This window comes from Cetorhinus maximus, chromosome 3 (genome assembly GCF_964194155.1).
Source record: "Cetorhinus maximus chromosome 3, sCetMax3.hap1.1, whole genome shotgun sequence".
NCBI lineage: Eukaryota > Metazoa > Chordata > Chondrichthyes > Lamniformes > Cetorhinidae > Cetorhinus > Cetorhinus maximus.
The window spans coordinates 18,906,253-18,934,211 of record NC_135881.1 but is presented as its reverse complement, the minus strand read 5'-3'; the positions used below and the strand labels follow the sequence as shown (position 1 = coordinate 18,934,211).

The 27,959-nt window shown below is 46.2% G+C and overlaps 1 protein-coding gene across 1 annotated transcript in view; it reads right to left on the bottom strand.

Annotated features, from left to right (window-relative positions):
* LOC144676467 (NEDD8 ultimate buster 1-like) overlaps nucleotides 1–27,959 on the bottom strand; it is an 85,462-nt gene that overhangs the window by 21,051 nt on the left and 36,452 nt on the right. Inside the window, exons 8-11 of the mRNA XM_078536887.1 lie at nucleotides 26,925–27,111; nucleotides 21,824–21,931; nucleotides 8,362–8,514; nucleotides 5,983–6,087 (exon numbers count right to left, since the gene is read on the bottom strand). Coding sequence (XP_078393013.1) covers nucleotides 5,983–6,087; nucleotides 8,362–8,514; nucleotides 21,824–21,931; nucleotides 26,925–27,111 — 553 coding nt within the window. The remainder of the gene's footprint in view (nucleotides 1–5,982; nucleotides 6,088–8,361; nucleotides 8,515–21,823; nucleotides 21,932–26,924; nucleotides 27,112–27,959) is intronic.

The following is a 27,959-nucleotide window of genomic DNA, read 5'->3' as shown; positions in this document are numbered from 1 at the left end:
AGATGGGTAGGGTGGCAGCTTGGTAGGGTGGTAGGGTGGCAGCTCGGTAGGGTGTTAGATGGGTAGGGTGGCAGCTTGGTAGGGTGGTAGGGTGGCAGCTTGGTAGGGTGTTAGATGGGTAGGGTGGCAGCTTGGTAGGGTGGTAGGGTGGCAGCTTGGTAGGGTGTTAGATGGGTCAGGTGGCAGCTCGGTAGGGTGGCAGCTGGGTGAGGGTGCTTAGGTCGGGTTGGGCAGGGTTGGAGGGGGGATGGAGTATCGAAGGCAGTCGGGTGCGAGTCTAGACAGGTCGGGTCAGGATGTTGGGGGGAGTCAGGTGGTGAGCAGTAGTTAGGTTGAGTTGTGGGTTAGTGTGGGGGGAGTCGGGTGTCGGGGGCTAGTCAGGTCGGGTGGAGGGTGTTGGGGGGTCGGGGTTGTGTCTGGGTGTTGGGGGAGAGTCAGTTGTGGGAGGTAGTTAGGTCGGGTCTGGGAGAAGTCGGGTGGTCAGTGTGGTTAGTTGGGGTCGAGGAGGGAGTTGGAGGGGTTCAGTTGTATAGGTACCCTGGAGCTTGATAGGATTTTTCAGTCTAACATTTCTTGGGTAACTACCCAGGTAAGTAAGTCAGAACTCTCTGAAGACTCCAACTCTACCTCAGAGCTGGAGAGTTTTATCGAGGGTCCCGGGGGAAAATGGAGTTACCCATCAGAAGTTCAAACATCTTGGACAATTGCCACAGATTCAGTGTGTTGGGACTTCCGAGGGGTCCACCACAGCATCTTTTGAGCAGGTAGGGTTATATCCAGTCTCCAACAATCCAGAGACTGGGAGATCTGGGCCCATATTTCACCCCTGAAAGGTCTGGTTCTGGTTTTTCAACTGTGCTCCGAGTCTTAGATTCCACAAACAGCGGAAATTGTTTGTATCAACTCTACCTGGTCCACTTAACATCTTGAAAACTTCAATCAAATCATCCCTTAACTTTCTAAATTCCAAGGAATGCAACCCAAGCTTCTGTAATCTCTTGTAATTTATGAATGGTCTTCCCTCTATCATAAGGTCAGAAGTGGGGATGTTTGCTGATAATTGCACAATGTTCAGCACTGTTCATGACTCCTCAGACACAGAAGCAGTCCATGTTCACATGCAGCAAGACCTGGACAACATTCAGGCTTGGGCTGATAAGTGGCAAGTAACATTCACGCCAATTTTACTTGCCACTTATCAGCCTAAGCCTTAATGTTGTCCAGGCAATGAGCATCTCCAGCAAGAGAGAATCTAACCAACTCCCTTGACATTCAATGGCATTGCCATCATTGAATGCCCCACTATCAATACCCTGGGGGATACCATATAAATACTGTGGATACAAGAGCAGGCCAGAGGCTGGGACTTGTGCGACGAGTAACTCACCTCTTGATTCCCCAAAGCCAGTCCATCATCGACAAGACACAAGTCATAAGTGTGATGCAATACTCTCCATTTGCCTGGATGAGTGCAGCTCTCAAGAAGCTCAACACAATCCAGGACAAAGCAGCCCATTTGATTGACATCCCATCCACCCAGCAGTGTACACCAATAATAAAATACACTACAGCAACTCACCAAGCTTCCTTCGACAGCACCTTCCAAACCTGCAACCTCTACCGCCTAGAAGGGCAACGGCAGTGGACTCATGGGAAAATCACCACATGCAAGTACCCCTCCAAGCTACATACCATCCTGACTTGGAACTTCATTATCACTGGGCCAAAATCCTGGAACTCCCTTCCGAATAGCACTTTTCTTTTTTATTCATTCACAGGATATGAGCTTCGCTGGCTGGGCCAGCATGTATTGCCTACCCCTAGTTGCACTTGAGAAGGTGGTGGTGAGCTGCATTCTTGAACTGCTGCAGTCCATGTGGTGTAGGTACACCCACAGTGCTGTTAGGAAAGGCGTTCCAAGGATTTTGACCCAGCGACAGTGAAGGAACAGCTATACTTGGAGGGGAATTTCCAAGTGGTGGTGTTCCCATGTATCTGCTGTCCTTGTCCTTCTAGATGGTAGTGGTTGTGGATTTGGAAGGTGCTGTCTAAGGAGCCTTGGTGAATTCCTGCAGTATATCTTGTAGATAGTACACACTACTGCTACTGTACTGCTGGATAGATGCCAGTGTTGTAGCTGTATTGCAGTTTGGTTAGGGGCACGGCAAGTTCTGGAGCACAAGTCTTTAGTACTATTGCCAGAATATTGTCAGACCCCATAGCCTTTGCACTATCCAGTACCTTCAGCCGTTTCTTGATATCACGTGTGGTGAATCGAATTGGCTGAAGACTGGCCTCTGTGACGCTGGGGACCTGCGGAGGAGGACAAGATGAATCATCCACTCGGCACTTCTGGCTGAAGATTGTAGCAAATGCTTCAGCCTTGTCTTTTGCACTGTGGGTGTACCTACAGATGGACTGCAACAGTCCAAAAGGCTCACCATCACCTTCCCAAGGGCAATTAGGGATGAGCACGAAATGGTGGTCTTGCCAATGACATGTACATCCTGTGAAAGAAGAAAACAAACTCTTCGAGTCTGGGTACTGTTTGGGAAATCTATGCTACACTCATTCCAAGGTCAATATATCTTTCCTAAGGTTTGGTGCCCAGAATTGCTCGCTGTACTCCAGGTGTGGTCTATCTAGGGCTGTGTATAGTTCCAGTATGACTTCTACCCTTTATATTCTAGCCTTCTAGATATAAAGGCCAGCATTCCATTAGCCTTTCTGATTATTTTCTGCACCTGTTTGTGTCATTTTAAGATCTGTCAGGCCTTTGGATCTCCACTGATCCTAACTTCTCAGCGTTTAGTAAGTCCGCTGTACTTTTAGGTTCAAAATATATTACCTCACATATTCTTGCACTGAAATCCATTTGCCACAGTTTGCCCATTCACTTAATCTGCCAATATCTTGTTATAATTTTATGCTTCTACCTACACTGCTATCAATGCTGCCTATCTCTCTGTCATCATCAAACATGGCTACGGGCAGAATTTTATGGCCCTGTTTCGGTGGGGACGGGACTGTAAAATGCGGCGAGCCATATAAACCCCATTGACTTTGGCGGGAACGCAAAATCCCGCTACCGTAAAATTCTGCCCTTTGCGATTTTTTATCCCATCATTAATAAATAGTGAATAGTTGAGCCCCCAACGCAGATCCTTGTGATATCCTGCCAATTAGGAGTACCTGCTTATTATCCATACTCTGTCTCTGGCAGCACAGCCAATTTCCTAACCAGGCTAATAATATAATACCTTCAATTCCATGGGCTTTAACTTTAGCTGGCAGCCTCTTAAGAGTGACTCTATCAAGGGCCCTCTGAAGTCCATATAAACAACAGCCATATACATTCTCCTGTCTGCTATTTTAGTCACTTCTTCCAAAAATTCAATCAGGTTCATCAGACATGACCTTCCCTGTACAAATCCATTCTGGCTATCTCTGATCAGCTGAAAATTCTCATGGCATTTAGACACTTCATCCTTATTTATAAACTATAGCAATTTCCCGATTAGAGAAAAGGACAAAGGGGTGTTAATGATAGTGATACTGGCTAAAGGAGGTGCTGGTGGTGGCATTAAGGTCAGAAAGCAGAATGTGATAATGGCAGGACAAGGGTAGGCACTCTGGAAAGAACTGGCAATCTCTCCTTTGCCTCCACCTATCACAGGCTTTCTATCCAGCATCACCTGCTCCACTCCCCTTAAACAGTATAAATTTCATTTCATTTTTACCTCTCTTTAGCTCTGAAGAAGAGTCATAAGGACTCGAAATGTTAACTCTGTTTTTTTTCTCTCCACAGATGCTGTTTGACCTGCTGAGTTTCTCCAGCATTTTCTGATTTTGTTTCAGATTTCCAGCACCTGCAGTATTTTGCTTTTATCCCAATTAGAAGTGTTAGGCCAACAGGTTTATAATGCCCTGGATTCCTGCTTTCGCCTTTCGTAAATAGCGGAATGATATGTGCAGTTTTCTAATCTAAAGAATTGCAGTCAAGAGAATTGAGAGAGATTATAGCAAGGGCAGTTGCATTATGTCCTCAGCTCAACCATCTTCAGCTGCTTCATCAATGACCTTCCTTCCATCATAAGGTCAGAAGTGGGGATGTTCGCTGAAGATCGCACAATGTTCAGCATCATTTGCGTCCATGTCCATGTCCAAATGTAGCAAGACCTGGACAATATCCAGTCTGGGGCTGACAAATGGTAAGTAACATTCACACCACACAAGTGCCAGGCAATCACCATCTCAAATGAGAGAATCTAACCATCATCCCTTGACATTCAATGGCATTACCATCACTGAATCCCCCACTGTCAACATCCTGGGGGTTACTATACTGCACTGTAGGTGTACCTGTACCACAGGAACTGCAGCGGTTCAAGAAGGCAGCTCACCAACACCTTCTCGAGGGCAATTAGGGATGGGCAATAAATGCTGGCCTAGCCAACGATGCATAAAAAAACCTCACCTACTTCCTTTAAAATCCTGGGATGGAAACCATCTGGTCCTGGGGAATTGTCACTCTTTAATACCATTATTTTTCTCCATTGTTATTATTTTGCTTACATTGGTGAGGCCCTGTTCTGTATTTAGTATTAATCTCCTTGGGTGCCTGGTATGCTAACCTTTTCCTCTTCAGTAAACATAGTAATTATTCTGTATGTCTGCCTTTTTCTTATTTTCACTGTCAGTATCACTGTTTTCAGTTTTCAAGGGGCCCGCTTCACTCCTAAATGTTCTTTTTCCTAAAAGAATTGTAAAAAAATCGTGTGGATTTTGATATCTCTTCCAAGTTTCTTTTCATCCTCCCTTTTCATCATTCTTACTATCTGTTTTGTTGTCCTTTGTTTGTATTTTTTTCTGCTCTTTGTTACTTTCTTATTTTCCAGGATTTGTGAATTTTACTTTTACATTTCTGTATCTGTTTCTCTTTATAATCTGTACTTCTCATTTTGTCATTCAGATCTCTCCAGAGGGAAGAAGCTCACAGTCTTGTTTAATGTTACTCCAGCACTTTTGACAGAAGGTCCGATTGTGTGAGTTGGGCCTGTCCCAACACTTTGTCCACTTGCCATCCCCTGTCACCAGACGCTAATATTGTTCGATGATCATAGTTTTGCAATTGTACTAACACTAAATCAGGTAGCGCATATTGACCTTACATTACTGCCAACCCAGCATCTATCTTTGGAAAAACACAGATACAAATTGTTTTGGAAACCATTTGATCTAAAGGGTATAAATAATTTTGTTGTAACTGTCAACCGGCTCCTTGGATTCAGGTGACCCAACTCCTTGATTTGATTTAATGAGTAAAGAAGGAATTCTTTTTCCAATCAGTTGAAGTAGTTGAACCCAGCTCACAATATCAGACCCCTGGAATCTGAACTAAAATAAGGCCTCAGCTTAAAATGCCTCTGTTCGCAATAGTATTATTTTCAATCAAGCTGCCTTGGTTAGTGTGGACAGAATCACCAGCAACCCAAGAAGCTCATTTCTGTTCAATATCACATGCGACATCACCCCATCTCTGTACTCATCTACAGCCCTGGAACCCTCCAAAATCTCTGTGCTCCTCCAATTCTAGTGCCTTGCACATCTCCAGTTTCTATCGCCTCACCATTGGTGGCCATGCCTTCAGCTTCCTAGGTCCAAAGCTCTGGAATTTGCTCTCTATCTCACTACCTCTCCTTCCTTCTTTAAGGCTCACCTTTTAACTTGCCTCTTTGGCCAAGCCTTTGACCACTTGTCCTAATATTTCTTTATGTGGCTCACTGTCTAGTTATTGCCTCAAAATGCTCTTGTGAAGCACCTTGGGACATTTGCTCGCATTAGGGATGCTATATAAATGTAAGCTGCTGTCATTGTAAACAGTCACAGAATCTCAGTCCAGTTAAAGCTGCTGTGATAATAGATTGCGCTACTGCTCGGTATAACCTGTAGAAGTATCTGCTCTTGTGTTTTTATTTATACCTGGTTTGCCTGGCCAGATGTCTCTGGTAGTGCGTTGTTCAGTTCAGCCCCACTGGTGAGTTGCTCCCTTCTTCCTTCTGCTTCTCTCCTTTGTTGCTGGGCTCTCTGTTTGAAACCAGGAAGTAAAATGTGATTAGTTTGTTTGATTTTACTCAGGAAGAATAACTGATATGTGTGCTGACCTTGTGGCTCTCAGAACTGCAGAAGTTTATTTAACTCAATAAACCGAGTCAGCGTGAAGGAAAATTGACGGTGGTTTTTAGGTTTGCGCACACAACTACGCGAAAGGCCTCAATTGTCACAAACGAGAGGGCCGGAGAGCAAGCGAGAGCCACATGTCACTTCCTTCGGGGAAGGACCACGATATTAAGTGCCAGTCAGGTACTTTAAGTAGCCAGTGGCGGCTCTTTCTTGGGGGATCAAGGACCCTGGGGGCTGAATTCCCGCCCCCTGAGAGCCGGTAGTCAACCAGGGGCCAGCAGCTCATCATTGCCGTCAGCACCATTGGAGCAATGGTGGTAGCTGCTGGCAATGCACCCCCCACCCCCCAAGTCCCAGGATCAACACGGGACCAAGGCCATAGGTGAGCCAGGGCAGGATGGGGGCCACAGGGAGGTGGTCCCTGGCTACTGGAGGTTGGAAGAAAGGGCACTAAGTGCCTGATATCAAGGGACACCCTCAGGAAACCCACAAGCAAACACAGCAGGATTTGCTATTTGGGCTTCCCGCATAGCAACTATCTGCCTGCCACTTGCTGAATGCCAGCAGCAGAAGGATGAGGCCCTTATGTAGGCATTTAATTGCCCTCTCAAGGGGCTCAATTGGCATCGGGTTGGAAAGGCCACCCACAAGCCTTCCCTCCCCAAAATTAATGAGGGCATAGAGGGAAGGCGGCGGGGTCCACAACCGGTACCCTGCCAACCTATTAAATGCCCCTCCCCCACCTCCAAACTTGCTTTGGGGAGGGCATTAAATTATGCCCCTAATGTGGTTATCACATTCAGGCAAAACAAGCCAAGTAAGGATCAGTCAGCGACCCCAACCCTTTCTCCACCTGATAAATATAGACCAGAAAATCCTCCAGTGATTCCACACACTTAAATCGTCTCAGTTTTTGTCTCAGTGTGTATTTGTGGAATTAGAAAAGGCTGAGAGAGATAATGAGAAGGTAGTTGGGGGGAAATGGTAGCCTAGTGGCAATATCACTGGGCTAATAATCCAGAGCCCCCAAGCTAACACTCTGGGGGCATGGGTTCAAATCCCACCACAGCAACTGGTGCAATTTAAATTCAAATGAATATATCTGGAATATAAAGCTAGTCTCAGGATTGGTAGCCAACTATCATCAATTGTCATAAAGACCCATCTGGTTCACTGATATCCTTTAGAGAAGGAAATCTGCTATCCTTAACAAGTCTGGCCCACATGTGACTCCAGACCCACAGCAAAGCAGCTGACTCTTAACTGCCCTCTGACATGTACAGTTCAAGGGCAATTACAGATGGGCAACAAATGATGTCTATGCCAGCAACATCCACATCATATGAAAGAAAAAAAAAAGTTGGTTTATTGACAAGCCACTGAAATGGACTGTAAGTGACTTCGGGAAGACAAACACATTAGTACATTAGTCAGTTAGATGGCAGATGAAATATAATGCGAGGCAATAGATTTTGCCAATAATACAGTCTAAATGGGAAAACTTCAAAAGAGAGAGAGGGATTTAGGGATTCAAATACACGAATCTTTAAAACTAGGAGCATCATTTTGCTAACCTCTTTTTAAAAAGATGTATATGGTTATTAAGACTAAGACTTAAGACTATTGAGAGGGTACAGAAGACAGTTATTAAGATGGTACTAGGAATGAGATGAAGAGATTATTAGGAGAGACTAAAGAAAACAAAAGATCTAATTGAGGGCCGTAAAATTTTGGAAGGTTTTAATAAGGCATTTCTGGGAAAACTGTTTCTACTTGATGGTTGGTTAATAACTAAAGGGCAAAAACGTATTAACCCCATTGGAAGAGTAAAGAGAGGGATGAAGAGAATTTGCTTGTTTTTATGCAGAGATATAGAATGCTCTAGCAGAAACAGTGATGGAATCAGCTTTTAAAGGAGAAGTGGCTAACTTGAAAAAAGAAAGGTAGAAAAGGGTATATAGAAAAAGCCGAGGATAAACCAAAAGCCCTTTCACCTGGTAACATCGGGCTTGTTAACAGGATGGCAAGGCTATTAATCCCATTTTGAGACTGTCACCATTAACGACAGATGGAGGGAGTGAAGATTGACCCCGATGATTTCAAAAAGGGTCAACTTCTTCAGCCTGTTTTTATGTAAAACTGTCATTTGTCAGATTCTCCTGAGGTAATAGTACTAACCTCTCTCCTTTTTTCAATATGTAACTTAGCCTTCTCAAAGTCGCCTCCAGTGCCTCGCAAGCCAAATCGTGCTTCCCGAACAGTGAATCCTTCATTTGCAAGGCAAACCACGTCGAAATCATTCAATCTCAACTCATCCAATAGTTTTAATGCCTAAATATAAATGGGTAAGGAACAAACAATTGCTTCAACCAATTCATCGACATTAATCTCAGTAAATGCTTGAACATTAGTGCTGGATTTTGGGCTTAGCACTTGTACTGACACAATCAGATTGACCGGAGAAGACTGACTTTTTTTTTTAACTATTGGTCAATTCTTCAAATGTAGCACTTTTAACAAAAATCACAGAATCACAGAATCTCACTGCAGAAGAGGCCCTTCGGGCCTGCACCGACACATGAGAAACACCTGACCTACCTACCTAATCCCATTTACCAGCACTTGGCCCATAGCCTTGAATGTTATGACGTGCCAAGTGCTCATCCAGGTACTTCTTAAAGGACGTGAGGCAACCCGCCTCCACCACCCTCCCAGACAGCGCATTCCAGACAGTCACCACCGTCTGGGTAAAAAGGTTTTTCCTCACATCCCCCTTAAACCTCCTGCCCCTCACCTTGAACGTATGTCCCCTCGTGACTGACCCTTCAACTAAGGGGAACAGCTGCTCCCTATCCACCCTGTCCATGCTCCTCATAATCTTGTACACCTTGATCAGGTCACCCCTCAGTCTTCTCTGCTCCAACAAAAACAACCCAAGTCTATCCAACCTCTCTTCATAACTTAAATGTTTCATCCCAGGCAACATCCTGGTGAATCTCCTCTGCACCCCCTCCAGTGCAATCACATCCTTCCGACAATGTGACGACCAGAACTGCACACAGTATTCCAGCTGTGGCCTCACCAAGGTTCTATATAACTCCAACATGATCTCCCTACTTTTGTAATCTATGCCTCGATTGATAAAGGCAAGTGTCCCATATGCCTTTTTCACCACCTCACTAACATGGCCCTCTGCCTTCAGAGATCTATGGACACACAAACCAAGGTCCCTTTGTTCCTCAGAACTTCCTAGTGTCATGCCATTCATTGAATACTTCCTTGCCAAATTACTCCTTCCAAAGTGTATCGCCTCACACTTTTCAGGATTAAATTCCAAGTGCCACTTATCTGCCCATTTGACCATCCCGTCTATATCTTCCTGTAGCCCAAGACACTCAACCCTCACTGTAAACCACCCGGCCAATCTTTGTGTCATCCACAAACTTACTAATCCTACCCCCCACATAGTCATCTATGTCGTTTATATAAATGACAAATAATAAGGGACCCAACACAGATCCCTGTGGCTTCCAGTCAATGAAGCATCCTTCTGTCATCACCCTCTGTCTCCAACAACTAAGCCAATTTTGAATCCACCTTATCAAATTACCCTGTATCCCATGTGCATTTGCCTTCTTTATAAGTCTCCCATGTGGGACCTTGTCAAAGGCTTTGCTGAAATCCATATCAACTACATCAACTGCACTACTCTCATCTACACACCTGGTCACCTCCTCAAAAAATTCAATCAAATTTGTGAGGCATGACCTCCCTCTGATAAAGCCATGCTGACTATTCCTGATCAAATCTTGCCTCTCCAAGTGGAGATAGATTCTCTCCTTCAGAATTTTCTCCAATAGTTTCCCTACCACTGACGTGAGACTCACTGGTCTATAGTTTCCTGGCTTATCTCTACAACCCTTCTTAAATAGCGGAACCACATTAGCTGTTCTCCAGTCCTCTGGCACCTCCCCTGTGGCCAGAGAGGAATTAAAAATTTGGGTCAGAGCCCCAGCGATCTCCTCCCTTGCCTCGCTCAGCAGTCTGGGACACAAATCATCCGGACCTGGAGATTTGTCCACTTTTAAGCCTGCCAACACCTCCAATACCTTGTCATTCCCTATATCAATTTGCTCAAGAATCTTGCAGTCTCTCTCCCCGAGTTCGATACCTTCATCCTCATTCTCTTGGGTGAAGATGGATGTGAAGTATTCATTCAACACTCTACCGATGTCCTCTGGCTTCACCCATAGATCCACCCCTAGTCCCTAATGGGCCCTACTCTTTCCCTGATTATCCTCTTCCCATTGATATACTTAGAGAATATCTTGGGATTTTCCCTACTTTTACCAGCCAGAGCTTTCTCATATCCCCTCTTTGCTCTCCTAATTGCTTTCTTAAGCTCCACCCTGCACTTTCTGTACTCCACTAATGCCTCTGCTGATTTGCTTCCCTTGTACCTGCTAAAAGCTTCTCTTTTCCTTCTCATCGTATCCTGAATATCTCTGGTCATCCATAGTTCTCTGGGCTTGTTACTCCTTCCTATCACCCTAGAGGGAACATGTTGAGCTTGTACCCTCCCCATTTCCTTTTTAAATGCCCCCCACTGCTCCTCTATAGATTTCCCCACATGCAGCTCTTCCCAGTCTCCCTTGCCCAGATCCTGCCTCATTTTACTAAAATCCACTCTCTCCCAATCCAAACATTTTTTGCAACTTGTCTATTTCTTTGTCCATAACAAACTTAAATTGTACCATGTTGCGGTCGCTATCATTAAAATGCTCCCCCACCACCACCTCAGCCACCTGTCTGGCTTCATTTCCCAGAATTAGGTCCAGCATTGCGCCGTCCCTTGTTGGACCCTCTACATATTGGCCTAAAAAGTTCTCCTGTACACATTTCAAGAAATCCACTCCATCCAAGCCCTTAACACTATGTCTGTCTCAATTAATGTTGGGAAAGTTGAAATCACCCAATATAATTACCCTATTGTTATTGTTTTTACACCACCTCCACAAATTGTGCACATATTTGCTCCTCAATTTCCCACTGACTATCTGGGGGTTTATAATAAACACCTAACAATGTGGTTGCCCCTTTTTTATTCCTAAGCTCTACCCACAAAACTTCATTCAATACCCACTCCAAGATATCATCTCTCCTAACTGCAGTAACTAATTCCTTAACTAATAATGCAATGCCTCCTCCTCTTTTACCCCCTGCCCTGTCTCGCCTGAAGATTCTATATCCCGGAATGTTGAGCTGCCAATCCTGCCCCTCCCTCAATGGCTACTATGTCACAATTCCACATGTCAATCCTCACCCTTAACTCACCTGTTTTATCTGTAATACTCCTGGCATTAAAGTAGAGGCCATCCAGCCTTGCCTTACTCCCTTGAAACTTAATGCAGCTGTATTCCCTCTGACTTGATTATTTTACTGTATTATGATGTGTCCCTATTCTGCTAATATTCTGTGTCCCCTCCCCCTGCCGAATTAGTTTAAACTCCTCCCAACAGCACTAGCAAACCTGCCCGCAAGGGTGTTAGTCCCGCTCTGGTTCAGATGTAGACCATCCCGCTTGTACACGTCCCACCTTCCCCAGAAACAGTCCCAGTGATCCAGGAGTCTAAAACCCTCCCTCCTGCACCAATTCTTAAGCCACGTATTCATCTGCGCTATTCTCCTAATTCTGAACTCGCTAGCACGTGGCACCGGGAGTAATCCAGAGATTACAACCCGAGAGGTCTTGCTTTTTAGTCTACAGCCTAACTCCCTGAATTCTTGATGCAAGACCTCATCCATCTTTCTACCTATGTCATTGGTACCAACATGTGCCATGACCTCTGCCTTATCACCCTCCCCCTTCACGATGCCCTGCAGCTGTTCAGTGACATCCTGGAACCTGGCACCAGGGAGGCAACACACCATCCTGGAGTCATGTTGATGGTCACAGTAGCGCCTATCTGTTCCCCTGACTATAGAATCCCCTATTACTATTGCTCTTCCTCTCTTCCTCCCCTCCTGTACAAACAGGCTGCTTGTGGTGCCAGAAGCTTGGCTCTGTCTGCATTTGCATTTCACTAGCACCTTTCACGACTTTAAGACATCTCAACATGCCAATGATATACATTTGAACTGTATTTGCTGATGTAATGTAGAAAACGTGGCAGCCAATCGGTGCACAACGAGTTCCCACAAACAGGCACGTGCTAATAATCTGGTTGAGGGCTAAACATTGGCCACGACACCAGGAAAATCTCCCCTATTCATCTTCAAGATAGTGCTATTGATCTTTTATATTCACCTGAGAGGGCAAATGTGGCCTCCGTTTAATATCATAGAATGGTTACAACCCAGAAGGAGGCCATTCAGCCTGTTGAGCCCATGCCGGCTTTCTGCAGGAGAAATTTAGCGAGTCTCACTTGCCTGCCCTTTCTCTGTTCCTGTACAGATTTCTCCCTTTGGGTGCTTATTCAATTCTCTTTTGAAAGCCACGATTGAATCTGCCTCCACTGCCTTCTCAAGCTGTGCATTCGTGACTCATCTGCCAATGGGAACAGTGTCTCTCCCTCTGCCCTGTCTAGATCCTCATGATTTTTAACAGCTCTACCGAACTCCTCTCAACCTGCCTTCCACGAGCAGAACAACCCCAGCTTCTCCAGTCTATCCGTGCAGCTGAACTTCCTCATCCCGGAACTCTGGTCCTCAACATTGAAGTCTCATGGCATCAGGCCAAACATGGGGCAAGGAAAGCTCCTTCTGATTACCACCTACTGCCCTCCCTCAGCTGATAAATCAGTGTTTCTCCATGTTGAACACCACTTGGAAGGAAAACTCAGCAGGCCTGACAGCATCTGCGGAGAGGAACACAGTTAACGCTTCGAGTCCGTATGACTCTTCATCAGAACTAAGAAATATAGAAATGAGGTGGAATATAAGCTGGTTGAAGCGGGGTGGGACAGGTAGAGCTGGATAGAGGACCAGTGATAGGTGGAGGCAAAGGAGAGATTGCCAAAGATGTCATAGACAAAAGGACAAAGGGGTGTTGACAGTAGTGATATTAGCTGAGGAATGTGCTAATGGTGACATTAAGGGTAGAAAGCAGGGCGAGCAAGATAGGGGGTGGGGTGGGGGGAAGGGATCGAAATAGGCTAAAAGGTAGAGATAAAACAATATATATATATCTATATTTTTATATATATATATTTTTCTTTTCCCACCTATTTCCATTATTTTTAAATGTATTTTCATCCATTGTTTTATCTCCACCTTTTAGCCTATTTCAGTCCCTTCCCCCCACCCCACCCCCACTAGGGCTATCTGTCCCTTGCTCGTCCTGCTTTCTACCCTTAATGTCACCATTAGCACATTCCTCAGCTAATATCACCACCGTCAACATCTTTGTCCTTTTGTCTATGACATCTTTGGCAATCTTTTCTTTGCCTCCACCTATCACTGGCCCTCTACCCAGCTCTACCTGTCCCACCCCACTTCCACCTATATTCCACCTCATTTCTATCTTTCTTAGTTCTGATGAAGAGTCATACGGACTCAAAACGTTGACTGTATTCCTCTCTTCAGATGCTGTCAGGCCTGCTGAGTTTTTCTAGGTATATTTGTTTTTGTTTCAGATTTCCAGCATCCATAGTGTTTTGCTCTTACCACTTGGATGGAATTGCCCTGGTACCGACCCCTTGGGACCCCACTGTATACCTTCCTCCAGTCCAAAAAAACAACCACTCTCTGTTTCCTGTCACTCAGTCAACTTCCTATCCATGCTTGCAATGTTTCTTTACCACTTTACTAACAAACCTATTGTGTGGCACTCTATCAAATGCCCCTTGAAAGTCCATAGACATCACATCAACCGCATTATCCTCATTGACCCTCCCTGTGGCCTCATTAAAAGCTCAATTAAGTAAGTTAATCATGCCTTTAACAAATCCGTGTTGGCTTTCCTTAATTAATCTACACCTCTTGTCCAAGTGATTGTTAGTTTTGTCTTATCTGAAAGACAGCACCTCGGACAGCGCAGCACTACCATACTCCTGCTTCGGAAGAGTCAGCCTAGGTATATTGCTTAGGTCTCTGGAATGAGATTTGAATCCCCAACCTTTTGACTCAGGGCAGAATTGTCCCAGATTTGCACAAAGTGAGGCAGCAGGTGGGGAAAAAGTCGATTTACCTGCCGGCTGCAATGGCAGATTTTCACGCTGTATCGCCCCCTTCCTGCCTTATTAATTATTCGCTCATGGGGAGCATGTCATTTTTCTGACGGGCAGCCTCCGATTCGCCCTCCAAGGTGTCACCTCGCTGTTTCCTCATGCCAGGCGCCATATTTAAACTGCGGCTGTGCACACGGCTCTCAGCGCTTCCAGCCCAGGACTGCTGCACAGAAGATACGGCTCCGATTCAGTGATGCATCCCTGGAACGCCTTTTGGACGCCGTGGAGACCGGCTGTGATGACCTTGACCACCCACTCTGGCCGCAGGAAGGGCAGCAACATCACCAATCCGATTTGGGAGGCGGTGTCAGTAGTGGTCAGTGCCAACGCTGCCCACAAGAGGTCGGCCATCCAGTGCAGAAGGAGGATGAATGATCTCATTGTGTCACCAGGGTTTTCAACCATCACATCAATCTCAACTCACCCACTCACAAGCTCATCACACATTCACTGGCATCTCATTCACTGCCAGCTCAAGGTACACCACCGCTCACACTCTCACGCACACCCTCACATCTCCATCTGACCTTATCTCCTCTGGAGATTGCCTCCTCACCCGTCCACTCAGCACACAGAGACATGCATCTGACGTCTTTCTCAGTTGGCCCGAGCAAGCGCCTTGCTCACACTCTCTCCATCTGCCTTTATGCAGGACAAGATCGCGCACAATAAAAGGGGGAGGTCGCAGACTGGGGGTGGAGTGCCGGACATGGAGGCCCTCATTCCTTTTGAGAGCCGCAAGTCAGAGCTGCCTGGCGAGGACCTGGATCGTTCCTGCAGTTTCAGCGAGTTGACGCCAAACATCCAAGTGAGTATCATGCGCCAGGTCATCTCTCTGGCAACTCAACTGTGAGTCCACCATGCTGTGTACCGCGGTGGCCATGCGTTAATAATCTTCACTTTTTCTCATAGACACATCTGCCGTGTCACCCTCAGGCAACCTTGACCCCGACTCCAGTGCCGACAGCACCCTAAAAGACCATTACCGCGCTCACCTACACCCTCCACCAGCGCAGTGACACGCACCTCAGTGGGACCTACATGTACAGCAGGCTCGGGTTCACTACCTGGTGAGCACAGCACAAAGTCTGTTCCACAGCAGGCAGAGGTAGGGACGCCAGAGGTCGCCAGGCTGCAGGCAAGTGTCAGTCCAAGAGGGGTGCGGGACAGCTGGAACTCACTCCAGCTTCCCCCTCTCCTCAAGGACTCAACCAGGGGCCGTCAGCGACCCATAGGGAGGGGTACCAGCAACTCGACACCCCAGAGCCATCCACCCAGGTGACTCCGAGAATGTCCAGCCGAAGCAACTCCCCTCTTCCTGCGACCCCATCAGCTCCAGCTCCACAGGCTGAGGAGGGTACATCTGCCCCACATCAGGAGGCCCGAAGCAGGCTGGGGCTCTGTAGGTCCCAGCCCTCCAGAGGACACCAGCCAAAGTCATCGCAGACAGGGTGTAGCAATCAGCAGGCTGACTCCACCTTTTTAATTGGTTCATGGGATGTGGGTGTCGTCAGCTAAGCTGGCATTTATTGCGCATCCCTAGCTCCAGCAAACCACAGTCACCCACATTGCTATGGAGTCACATGTAGGCCAGACCAAGTAAGGACAGCAGATTTCCATCCCTAAAGGACATTAGTGAACCAGATGGGTTTTGGTTTCGTGGCGATCATCAGGTTTTTAATTCCAGATTTTTATTGAATTCAAATTTTGCCGTCTGCAGTGGTGAGATTTGAACCCCAGGGCATTACCCTGGGTCTCTGAAATACTAGCCCAGTGACAATATCACTCTGCCACCACCCTCCATGGCTATGGATGTCAGGGAAGAACCAAGACTTAGCGGCAGGGTTGGGAAGGTTAAGAAAATGTAGTTTCACCTTGTGGGTACTGGTGTTGATCACATGTACATAATGTTGACTATTGTAAATAAACTCCCAACAATGTTACCCTGTCTATGGCTTCTTGTTATGATGAGCAGTGTTCGTGTCAGTCTGAAGTGAAAGCTTGGTTCCTGCACAAGTGGCTCTGTCCAGGGCCTCCTTCCTGTGCTTTGTGCAACCTTCCCAGCACATTAATGGTGCGTCTTCACAGTCACTGGACACATCAGTCATGCCTGCACCTCGATGGAGCTAATTATTGCTGCCAGAATGTCCTGGACCGACGGCACTGAGTTCCATCATTCTCTCTGTGTGTTTCCAGTACAATTGAGGTGCGGCTTACCCTCCCAGTCTCATCTGTGCCCGGTGACAGTGCGGTCCTGAAGGGTTCAGCTCATGAAGGATGCCATAGAATCAGGAGAAGTTAAAGTTTCTCTGCTGCATCTCCATGATATGACCCTGTTCACAGAGCGCAAGTGAGCTGCCATCAGCCAGACAGGAGTCAGAGATTCACATAAACTACGTGAGGATCTATGGAGTGTCCTCACTGCATATTGTCATCATCCTCCATGAATCTAGTGGTTATGAGGGCCTACCGAGGGCACCTGCCTCATCTGGACAATGCGATGGCCTCATCGCTGTCATTGTTGCCTTTGAGGACCTCATCATCCTCATTCCCATCGAAGACCCCCTCATCGGAGGAGATGGGCAGTTCCTCCACCTTCTCCTCAGGCAGCTCTTCCTCCCATTGCAGCGCCAGGCTGTGTAAAGCGCAGCAGGTGATGACGATGCATGACCCCCATAGTGGACTGCATTGCAGGGCTTCACCAGACCAGTTCAGACACCGGAGCCTCATTTTCAACATCCCAATAGTTTGCTCCACCAAAGTGCGAGTTGCAGCATGAGCCTCGTATCTTCTCTCTGGTGCAGTCTGAGGCCACCGCACAGGCATCATCAGCCATGTCCTCTGCGGGTAGCCCTTGTCCCCGAAAAGCCAACCCTCTGTGGACTCTGGCAGATGTCAGGGATCTGAGACCTACTGAGAATGTAGGAGTCGAGGACATGCCCTGGGAATTGTGCGCAGACCTGCATGCTGGTTTGCTGTGGTCGCAGACCAGATGAACATTCACCGAGTGGAAGCCTTTGCAGTTCACATACTCCACTATTTGTTGCCACGGAGATGTAAGCACCATGTGAGTGCTGTCAATGTCACTCTGCACCTGTGGAAAAGCTGAGATCTGCGCACACCCCAGCGCTCTTGCTTCTTGCTTGCCTGATCCCAGGCGGAAGTTCTGTGCCTTCGTGAATATGGCGTCCGTAACCTCCTAGATGCACTTGTGTGTGGAGGCTTGTGAGATCCTGCACAGGTCACCTGTGGAGCCCTAGAAAGAGCCACTGGCCTAAAAATTGAGCGCCACAGTCACTTTCACGGCCACTGGCAGTGGATGCCCTCCAAGTCCCAGTGACCCCAAATCCTGCAGCTGGGCATATGTGACTGACCAGTTCCCTGGAAATGCGCAGTCTTTGGCAACACTGGTTCTCGTTCATCTGCAGGAATGACAGGTGCCATCTGTAGACCCTGGGTCTAGCTAGGTGCCGACCCACGACGGCTCACTGTGGCTCTTCAGTGGTGTGCACAGGAGCCCCAGCTGCCCCTTCTTCCTAAGGGTGCTTCTTCTCCCTCTGCCCAGCCTGGCGCGTCCGTTGCTTTCTTCTCCTTCGTCTCCACTCAGCTAGGTCACCAGGCTCCACGGTCCTGACGTACTCCCTCCTGTCGGATGAAAGGGAGAGGGACGCACGGGTGAGCATTGGTCTCCTAGGGACCTCTCATGGTTACGTGTGCAGCGCCAGCTCCGTCTCAAGGCCCCTTAACGCATGCCGGAGAGTGCTGGCCACCACTTGGACAGCCAGAGTGCTGCATGGCTGCCCAAAATCTCACCAACCTCCACCCCACTCCACCTGACCAATTGGCTGCAGCTTCGCCTGCTGGATTGCATTCTGTGCTCTCAGCTCAGGCACAGGCATTCTCCTAAACCACACTGCAAGTCTGCGCTGTTAGCTTGAACCATGGTGGGAGACTGATCCACACCAGAATGAAGACATTGCAAGGGGCTGTGAGCACCTCCACTAATGACAGCTCCATGGGCAGCTTTCGCAAGGAGAAGTCCAGTCGTCCACTTGCTCTTCAGCCTCCTAAAACACTCATTAATTTGCCGTCTGTGCCTGAGGAGTGAAAAGTTCAGGAACATTTGGTGGCACTCACATGCCTCTGCATTGCTCGAGTGGGCAGATACGATAGAGGCACGATTCCAAGCACGGCAATGTAGCTGTACCTGAACAGTCTCAGCTGCGGAAGAATGGTCACTTTATACAAGGTTTTCCTAATGCGTGACCGCTTCTCTCCCCCACCCGCCCCTGCATGCACTTCTGCACCACCCTCATCCCAACCGCAATTCAGCCCTTGCCCTGGCACTAAAGCGTCAGCTAGCCGGGGAAAGGCAGCTTTCCTGTGTCCTCGCCTGAATGCCCTGTGCCTCTTCCTTGAAGTCAAACGGGTGATCCTCGCGAGCACTGTGCAGGTTGGTGCGCATTAACCTTCGAGTTCCCCTTGAAGCTTAAAAAGGGTGCGAGAGGTTGGCCAGAAAATTATAGGCCAGTCAATCTGACTTCAGTGGTGGGCAAATTATTGGAAACAGTCCTGGGAGACAGGATAAACTGTCACTTAGAAAGGCACGGACTGATCAGGGATAGTCAGCATGGTTTTGTTGGGGGAAGATCGTGTCTTACTAACTTAATAGAATTTCTTGAGGAAGTAACAAGGAGGATTGATGAGGGCAGTGCAGTGGATGTTGTCTACCTGGATTTTTGTAAGGCATTTGACAAGGTCCCACATGGCAGACTGGTCAGGAAAGTGATATCTGGTGGGATATAGGGGGACGGGTGGCAGATTAGATCCAAAATTGCCCATGTGACAGGAAACAAAGGGCAATGGTCGATGGATGTTTTTGCGAATGAAAAACGGTTTCCAGTGGCATTGCACAGGGCTCAGTGTTAGGGCCCTTGCTGTTTGTTGTCTAAATTAATAATTAAGATTTAAATGTGGGAGGCATGATTGGGAAATTTGCAGATAACAAAAAAATTGGTCATGCAGTTGTTAGTGAAGAGGATAGCTGTCGACTCCAGAATGATGTCAATGGTTTGGTTGAGCGGTCGGAGAAGTGGCATAGAGAATTCAATTCGGAAAAGTGTGTGGTAATGCATTTGGGGAGGGCAAACAAAGCAAGGGAGTACTCAATAAATGGGAAGTTATTGAGAGGGATTGGGGAAGTGAGAGACCTTGAAGCGCATGTCCACAGGTCCTTGAAGGTGGCAGGACAGGCGGACAAGGTAGTAAAGAAAGCATGTGGAATGCTTTCCTTTATTGGGCGAGGTATTGAATACAAAAGCAGGGGTGTAGTGATGGAACTGTATAAAACGCTGGTTAGGCCACAGCTGGAATTTTGTGTACAGTTCTGGTCACCACATCACAGGAAGGACATAATTGCTCTGGAGAGAGTGCAGAGGAGATTTACAAGAACGTAGCCAGGGCTTGAAAATTGCAGCTATGACGAAAGATTGGATAGGCTAGGGTTGTTTTCCTTAGAACAGAGGAAGCTGAGGGGTGACCTCATTGAGGTGTTCAAAATTATGAGGGGTCTAGATAGGGTAGACAGGAAAGATTTGTTTCTCCAAGTTGAGGGATCAATCACCAGGGGCATCGATTTAAGGTGATTGGTAGAAGGATTAGAGGGGACATGAGGAAAAGCTTTTTCACCCAGAGGGTGGTGGGTGTCTAGATTTCACTGCCTAAGTTGTTAGTTGAGGCTGAAACGCTCAATTCATTTCAAAGGTGCCTGGACCTGCATCTGAAGTGCCGTAACCCGCAAGGCTATGGATCAGCTGCTGGAAAGTGGGATTAAAATAAGCAGCTAGTTTATTTTTTCTCTTTTTGGCTGACGCAGACGCGATGGGCTGAATGGCCTCTTTCTGCACCATAACTTTTCTATGGTTCTGTGGGAGTTCAGCTCACCAGGTGCACGCCTTTTAAGTGAATGACATCATTCTGAAGTCATGCCGACGTAGGAGGTAAATTTGACGTGGGGGATGATTCTGGCAGGCAGGCAAGATGATGAGATGTAAATGCACTGAAATTACCTTCCCACTGTTGGATGGCAGGAAAGGTGGCTTGCCATTGACCGGCAGAGCTAACTGGTGGCTAGGTATTGAATACAAAAGCAGGGGTGTAGTGATGGAACTATATAAAACGCTGGTTAGGCCACAGCTGGAATTTTGTGTACAGTTCTGGTCACCACATCACAGGAAGGACATAATTGCTCTGGAGAGACGACATGAAACCAATTTATGCCTTCCCGCCATATTGTCCCTCCCGCCCGCCATGATGCCTGCCGCCTGGGGCAGACGATTCTGCCCAGAGACAAGGGACAACACTGAGCTACAGCGCACCCATACACAAGACCAATAATGTCACAGCGACTATCTGAAATTGCTGCAGGCCACCCCAGATGTGGCTGAGTTTGGTAAGTGGGGAAATAGGGGATCGTTGGCTGTTGGAGAGCAGTTGCATCTTCTACCCAAGTGTACTTTAGTTGCCCCAGGAACAGGTGCATCCTGGGAGAAAACCCTGGCCTGTATGTCAAGGGTTATAAAAATAAAGGAGGTGCCTACATTAAAACTACTTCCACATGAAGTGCTCTTTGCAACTTTACTCCCATTTTACGGAACATTTTTGAAGCAAACTAAAAGAATGTAAAGTTTTAAAATCTTTTCCATCTACGTTATTGTATTTATATTACTTTATGACTGAATTTAATGATTCCTCACCACACCTCAGTCTCAAATTATACTCACATCATGGATGACTTTGCAATTACCCCATCAACCTATCACCCCTGTGCTCGCTGACCTTCTCAATTTTAAAACTCTCATCTTGTTCTCAAATCCCTCAATGCACTCGCCCATCATGGTCACTGTTACCTCCTTCAGCCCAGCGGCCTTCAGAGATATCTGCGCTCTTCCAATTCTGACCTCTTGCATCTCCCTAGTTTCAATTGCTCAACCATTGACGGCCATGCCTTTACTTCCTAAGCCTTAGGCTCTGGAATTCCCTCCCTAAACCCCGCCAGTTTTGTCTCCTCCTATAAGAGACTTAAAACCTATCTCTTTGACCAAGCTTTTGGTCACCTGTCTTAACATCTCCTTATGTAGCTTGGTATCAAATTTTGCTTGACAATTGCTCCTGTGGGATATCTTATTAGGTTAAAGACAAATACAATTGTTGATTTTATTGATGTTGAAGCACAACCACTCGGCAAAGGAAGCAGTGGATGCCCCAACCTAGTACACCTATCCACCCCCATCCATCACCCACATCCCCACATGCCAACAAGTGTTCAGGGTAGGAATGTAGATAATTGGACTGAACAAGAATAGAAAAACACCTGGAACCAAAGATCTTAAAGCTGAGATTAAACACTTTACCTTAGTCAGGTCCCTCAGAGCATCTTTCTCCATCTGGCTATGATAAAACTGTACCCCGAAAAGAATGTAGAGCCGGAGGTGCAGTATCTTATCTCTCCCACTGTTGTCCTGTCAGAAAGGAGAGTATACCTAAGATGATACTTTTTGGATGTATTTCATTAAAAGCTGCTTCACAGTGCATTATCGGAGAGGTTTTGTCTGGAGGATGTAAATATATTCCTTTAGTTATCCTAACCTACCCCCTCACCCACCCTACCCTCTTACCCACCTACCCCCTCACCCACTGTACGCCCTTACCCTCTTACCTCACTGACCCAACTACCCTCACCCACCCTACTTCCTCACCCACCCTACCCCTTACCCATTTAACTTATCTACCTTGCCCCCGACAGACCCTACCCCCTCACCAAACCTATCCTCTTATCCACTCTCCATCCTCATCTACCCGAGCCCCTTACCCGGTTACCTTACCCACCCAGCCCCCTCACCTACCCTACCTCCTTACCCACTCTACCCCTCACCCACCCTACTCACCTCACCTCCATGCCCTTAGCCACCCTGCCCTCTTCCCCATGCTAACCCTTACTCACTCACTGTAAACACCCTACCCCCTCACCCACTCTCCCCCTTTACTTCACCCACCCTACTCCCTTGCTGTGGAGCATCCGCGAGGCGAAGAGTATCGTGGATAGCACGTATAGAGAGGTGGTCACACCGCAGGCTAAGAGTCCACAGGCAGGAAGGGAATGGTGGGGTCAGTATAAACTGGACGGGTTGCACCAGGGCAGGACTGGAACTGATGTCCGAGGGGGAACATTTGCTAGAGTGGTTGGGGAGGGTTTAAACTAAAATGGCAGGGGGATGGGAACCTATGCAAGGAGTCAGAGGAAGGGGAATCAAGGACAAGAACAAAAGACAGAAAGTGGAATAGGAAGTGATAGTCAGAGAAATCAAGGGCAAAAATCAAACAGGGCCTCAGTGAAAAATAGTGGGAACGGGACAAGTTGTGTTAAAAAGGCAAACCTTAAGGCTTTGAGCCTTAATGCGAGGAGCATTCGCAATAAAGTGGATGAATTAACCGCGCAAATAGATGTAAACAGGTATGATATAGTTGGGATTATGGAGACATGGCTGCAGGGTGACCAGGGATGGGAACTGAACATCCAGGGATATTCAGTATTTAGGAAGGACAGACAAAAAGGAAAGGGTGGTGGAGTTGCATTGCTGGTTAAAGAGGAAATTAACGCAATAGTGAGGAAAGATATTAGCTCCGATTATATGGAATCTGTATGGGTAGAGCTGAGAAACACCATGGGGCAAAAAACATTATTGGGTGTTGTATATAGATGCCCAAACTGTAGTGGTGATGTTGGGAATAGCATTAAACAGGAAATTAGAGACACATTTAATAAAGGAGCATCTGTAATTATGGGTGACTTTAATATGCATATAGATTGGACAAATCAAATTAGTAACAATCCTGTAGAGGAGGAATTCCTGGAGTGTATATGGGATGTTTTTCTGGACCAATACATTGAGGAACCAACGAGGCAACAGGCCATCCTAGACTGGGTATTGTGTAATGAGAAAGGAATAATTGGCAATCTAGTTGTGTGAGGCTCCTTGGGGATGAGCGACCATAATATGATAGAATTCTTCATCAAGATGGAAAGTGACATACTTGATTTTGAGACTTGGGTCCTGAATCTTAATAAAGGGAACTACGATGGTATGAGGCGTGAGTTGGCTATGATGGATTGAGAAACGTTACTTAAAGGGTGGATAGGCAATGGCAAACATTCAAAGAGCGCATGGGTGAACTGCAACAATTGTTTATTCCTGTCTGACGCAAAAATAAAACAGGAAAGGGGGCCAAACCATGGCTTACAAGGGAAATTAGAGATAGTATTAGATCCAAGGAAGAGGCATACAAATTGGCCAGAAAAAAACAACAGACCTGAGGATTGGGAGCAGTTTAGAATTCAGCAAGGGATTGGTTAAGAAGGGGAAAATAGAGTACGAGAGTAAGCTTGCAGGGAACATAAAAACTGACTGTAAAAGTTTCTATAGGTATGTGAAGAGAAAAAGATTGGTGAAGGCAAATGTAGGTCCCTTACAGTCAGAAATAGGGGAATTTATAATGGGGAACAAAGAAATGGCTGACCAACTAAATACATACTTTGGTTATGTCTTCACAAAGGAGGACACAAATAAAATACCAGAAATGTTGGGGAACACAGGTTTTAGTGAGAGGGAGGAACTGAAAGAAAACAGTATTAGTAGGGAAATGGTGTTGGGGAAATTGATGGGATTGAAGGCCGATAAATCCCCGGGGCCTGATAATCAACATCCCAGAGTACTTAAGGAAGCGGCCCCAGAAATAGTGGATGCATTGGTGGTCATCTTCTGAGATTCTATAGATTCTGGAACAGTTCCTACAGATTGGAGGGTAGCTAATGTAGCCCCACTATTTAAAAAGGGAGGCAGAGAGAAAACGGGGAATTATAGACCAGTCAGCCTGACGTCGGTAGTGGGGAAAATTCTAGAATCCATTATAAAAGATTTAATAGTTGAGCACATGGAAAACAGTGGCAGAATCGGACAGAGTCAGCATGGATTTATGAAAGGGGAATCATGCTTGACAAATCTACTGGAATTTTTTGAGGATGTAACTAGTAGAGTTGATGAGGGGGAGCCAGTGGATGTGGTTTATTTGGAATTTCAGAAGGCTTTCGACAAAGTCCCACATAAGAGATTGGCGTGTAAAATTAAAGCGCATGGGATTGAGAGTAGTGTATTGAGATGGATAGAAAACTGGTTGGCAGACAGGAAACAGAAAAGGAATAAACGGGTCTTTTTCCGAATGGCAGGCAGTGACTAGTGGGGTACCGCAGGGATCGGTGCTGGGACCTCAGCTATTCACAATATATATTAATGATTTAGATGAGGGAATTGAATGTAATATCTCCAAAGGTGCAGATGACACAAAGCTGGGTGGGAGGGTGAGCTGTGGGGAAGATGCAGAGATGCTTCAGTGTGATTTGGACAAGCTGAGTGAGTGGGCAAATGCATGGCAGATGCAGTATAATGTGAATAAATGTGAGGTTATCCATTTTGGTGGCAAAAACAGGAAGACCGATTATTATCTGAATTGAGAGAGGGGAATGTGCAACGAGACCTGGGTGTCCTCATACACCAGTCGCAGAAGGTAAGCATGCAGGTGCAGCAGGCGGTAAAGAAGGCAAATGTTATGTTGGCCTTCATAGCAAGAGGATTCAAGTACAGGAACAGGGATGTCTTGCTGCAATTGTACAGGGCCTTGGTGAGACCACACCTGGAATATTGTGTGGAGTTTTGGTCTCCTTATCTGAGGAAGGATGTACTTGCTATAGAGGGAGTGCAGCGAAGGTTTACCACATTGATTCCTGGGATGGTGGGACTGACATATGAGGAGAGATTGAGTCGATTAGGATTATATTCGCTGGAGTTCAGAAGAATGAGGGAGGATCTCATAGAAACCTATAAAGTTCTAACAGGACTAGACAGGGCAGATGCAGGAAGGATGTTCCCAATGGTGGGGGAGTCCAGAACCAGGGGTCAGAGTCTGAGGATATGGGGTAGACCATTTAGGACTGAGATGAGGAGAAATTTCTTCACCCAGAGAGTGGTGAGCCTGTGGAATTCGTTACCACAGAAAGTAGTTGAGACCAAAACATTGTATGCTTTCAAGAAGGAGTTATATATAGCTCTTGGGGCGAAAGGGATCAAAGGGTATGGGGAGAAAGCGGGAGCAGGATATTGAGTTGGATGATCAGCCATGATCATAATGAATGGCGGAGGGCCGAATGGCCTACTCCTGCTCCTAGTTTCTATGTTTACGGACTTACCTTCTCTCCACAGCTTTTCAAAGAAGCTTTGGGACATTTAAACTCTCTACTCACCAGAACACGGCAGCTGGTGCCGTACAAAGGGGGCTTGTCTTCCTTAACAATCCAGCACTACAAAGAAGCAGTTCCATTTCAGGTACACTCCGCATTTCTGGAGAATCCGGGATTGGAGATTCCGACCAGAAATGCAGAGCTCAGGTGTGGCATAGAAAAGTAAGACTGGAATGGCAATCTGATAGTGATTGCCACTCTTCAGAAGATTCGGGCCTATGTGCTTTTTGTAAGACGGGGCAGTAATGCTTCTATTTTAAACTCGACTGATACCTGGTACGAGGGGGTTATCTTACGAGGAAAGGTTTTTTTTATAGGTTGGGCCTGTATCCATTGGAGTTAAGAAGGAGGAGAGGTGATCTTATTGAAACATGTAAGATCCTGAGGGTACTTGACCGGATGGATGCTGAAAGGACGTTTCCCGTGTGGGAGAGACTAGAGCTAGGGAATACAGTTTAAAAATACCACAGCTGACCTGATTGTGGCCTCAATTTCAAATTCCACATACCCCTGATAACCTTTAACTCCCTTGTTAGTCAAGAATCTGTCTACCTCTGCCTTAAAATTATTCAATGATCCTGCCTCTACAGCTCTCTGGGGCTTAGAGTTCCAAAGAATCATGACCTTTTGAGGGATAAAATTTCTTCTCATCTCCATCTTACAGGGCTGAGGTAAGGGGGGTGAGGGGATGTCAGAAAAGGGGTGATTTAAAGAAAAATATAACTCTAAGATCATTGGTCTAAGAAATAGAACCACCACCATGGCCAAAACTCCTTCTGCAGCGACTTCCAAATCCACGACATCTACCACCAAGAAGGACAAGGCAGCAGATACATATGAACTTCACTAGCTGCAAGTTCCCCTTCAAGTCACATACCATCCTGGCTTGGAACTATATCGCTGTTCCTTCAACAATGCTGGGTCAAAATACTGGAACACCCTCCCTACACCACATGAACTGCAGCAGTTCAAGAAGGTAGGTCACCACCATCATCTCAAGGGCCATTAGGGATGGGTAATAAATGCTGAATTTGCCATGGATGCTCACACCTCATGATGAATAAGTTAAAGAAATAACAAGCAACCTGAAAGGCGAGACTGATTCTCACTGTGCTATAACCAGATAAATGGGCAACTCTTGCAAACAAAAAAAATTAACCAACCTCAAGTTGTTCAAGCCGTTCCAGATTTACTCCAAAACAATTATTGAAGTATCGCTGAGCATCTTCTAACCCCCTTTTCGCTTCACTGAGGCATTCAATTTTTTGCAGCTTAAAATTACACCACATTATATCCAGAATCAGCACTCCATAGTTGTCAATGCTGTTGAGTTGCACATCATCACATTTTCTGTAAAATAGACCAGTACATAAAAACCAATGCAAGGAGAATCCTCTGACCTTTCTTTTATCTTCGGAATTATATAACTTTCCTGCTACACAGAGAAGATTGGTTTAGGCTGAATTTATTATACTTTTAACTTAACGGAGAGGCTGATCTCCCTGTTTAATTCTGGCTTTTCGCTCACCCCCAACTTTCTTCGCATTTGGTGGTCTTGCCTTCCACTATCCAAGCCCTAAGGTATTGAAATCCACCCCACTCCAAAGAAAAACCTTCTCAGCTCGCCAATTGTCTCTTTTCCTTTACGATATACTTTAATCAAGCTTTCAGTCACCTTTCTTAATATCTCCTTGCAACAAATTTAGTTGTTAAGTTTTGTTTGATAATACTGTTTTGAATTACCTTGGGACGTTTTGCTATGTTAACAGTGCCATGTAAATATAAGCTGTCGCTATTGTTTATGTCGCCGCTATTTACTGATTTTATGTCCATGGTTTCTTGTATATAATTACTCAAAGATGGGTAGCAGGTCAGAAGATTGGAAAGAATATAAAGAACAGCAAAGAACAACAAAAAGATTAATAAGGAGGGAAAAATTAGAGTATGAGAGAAAGCTAGCTAGTAATATAAAGATGGACAATAAGAGTTTCTATGGATATTTAAAAAAGAAAAGAATTAACAAAGTGAGCTACAGAAAGTGCATCTGGGGAATTGGGAATGGAAAGTAGGGAGATGGCTGATGAATTAAACAGGTACTTTGCTTCAGTCTTCACTATAGAGGACACAAGTAACATCCTGGAAATAGCTGTAAACCATGAAATGGAAGGGAGGGAAGAATGTGGGAAAATTACAATCAC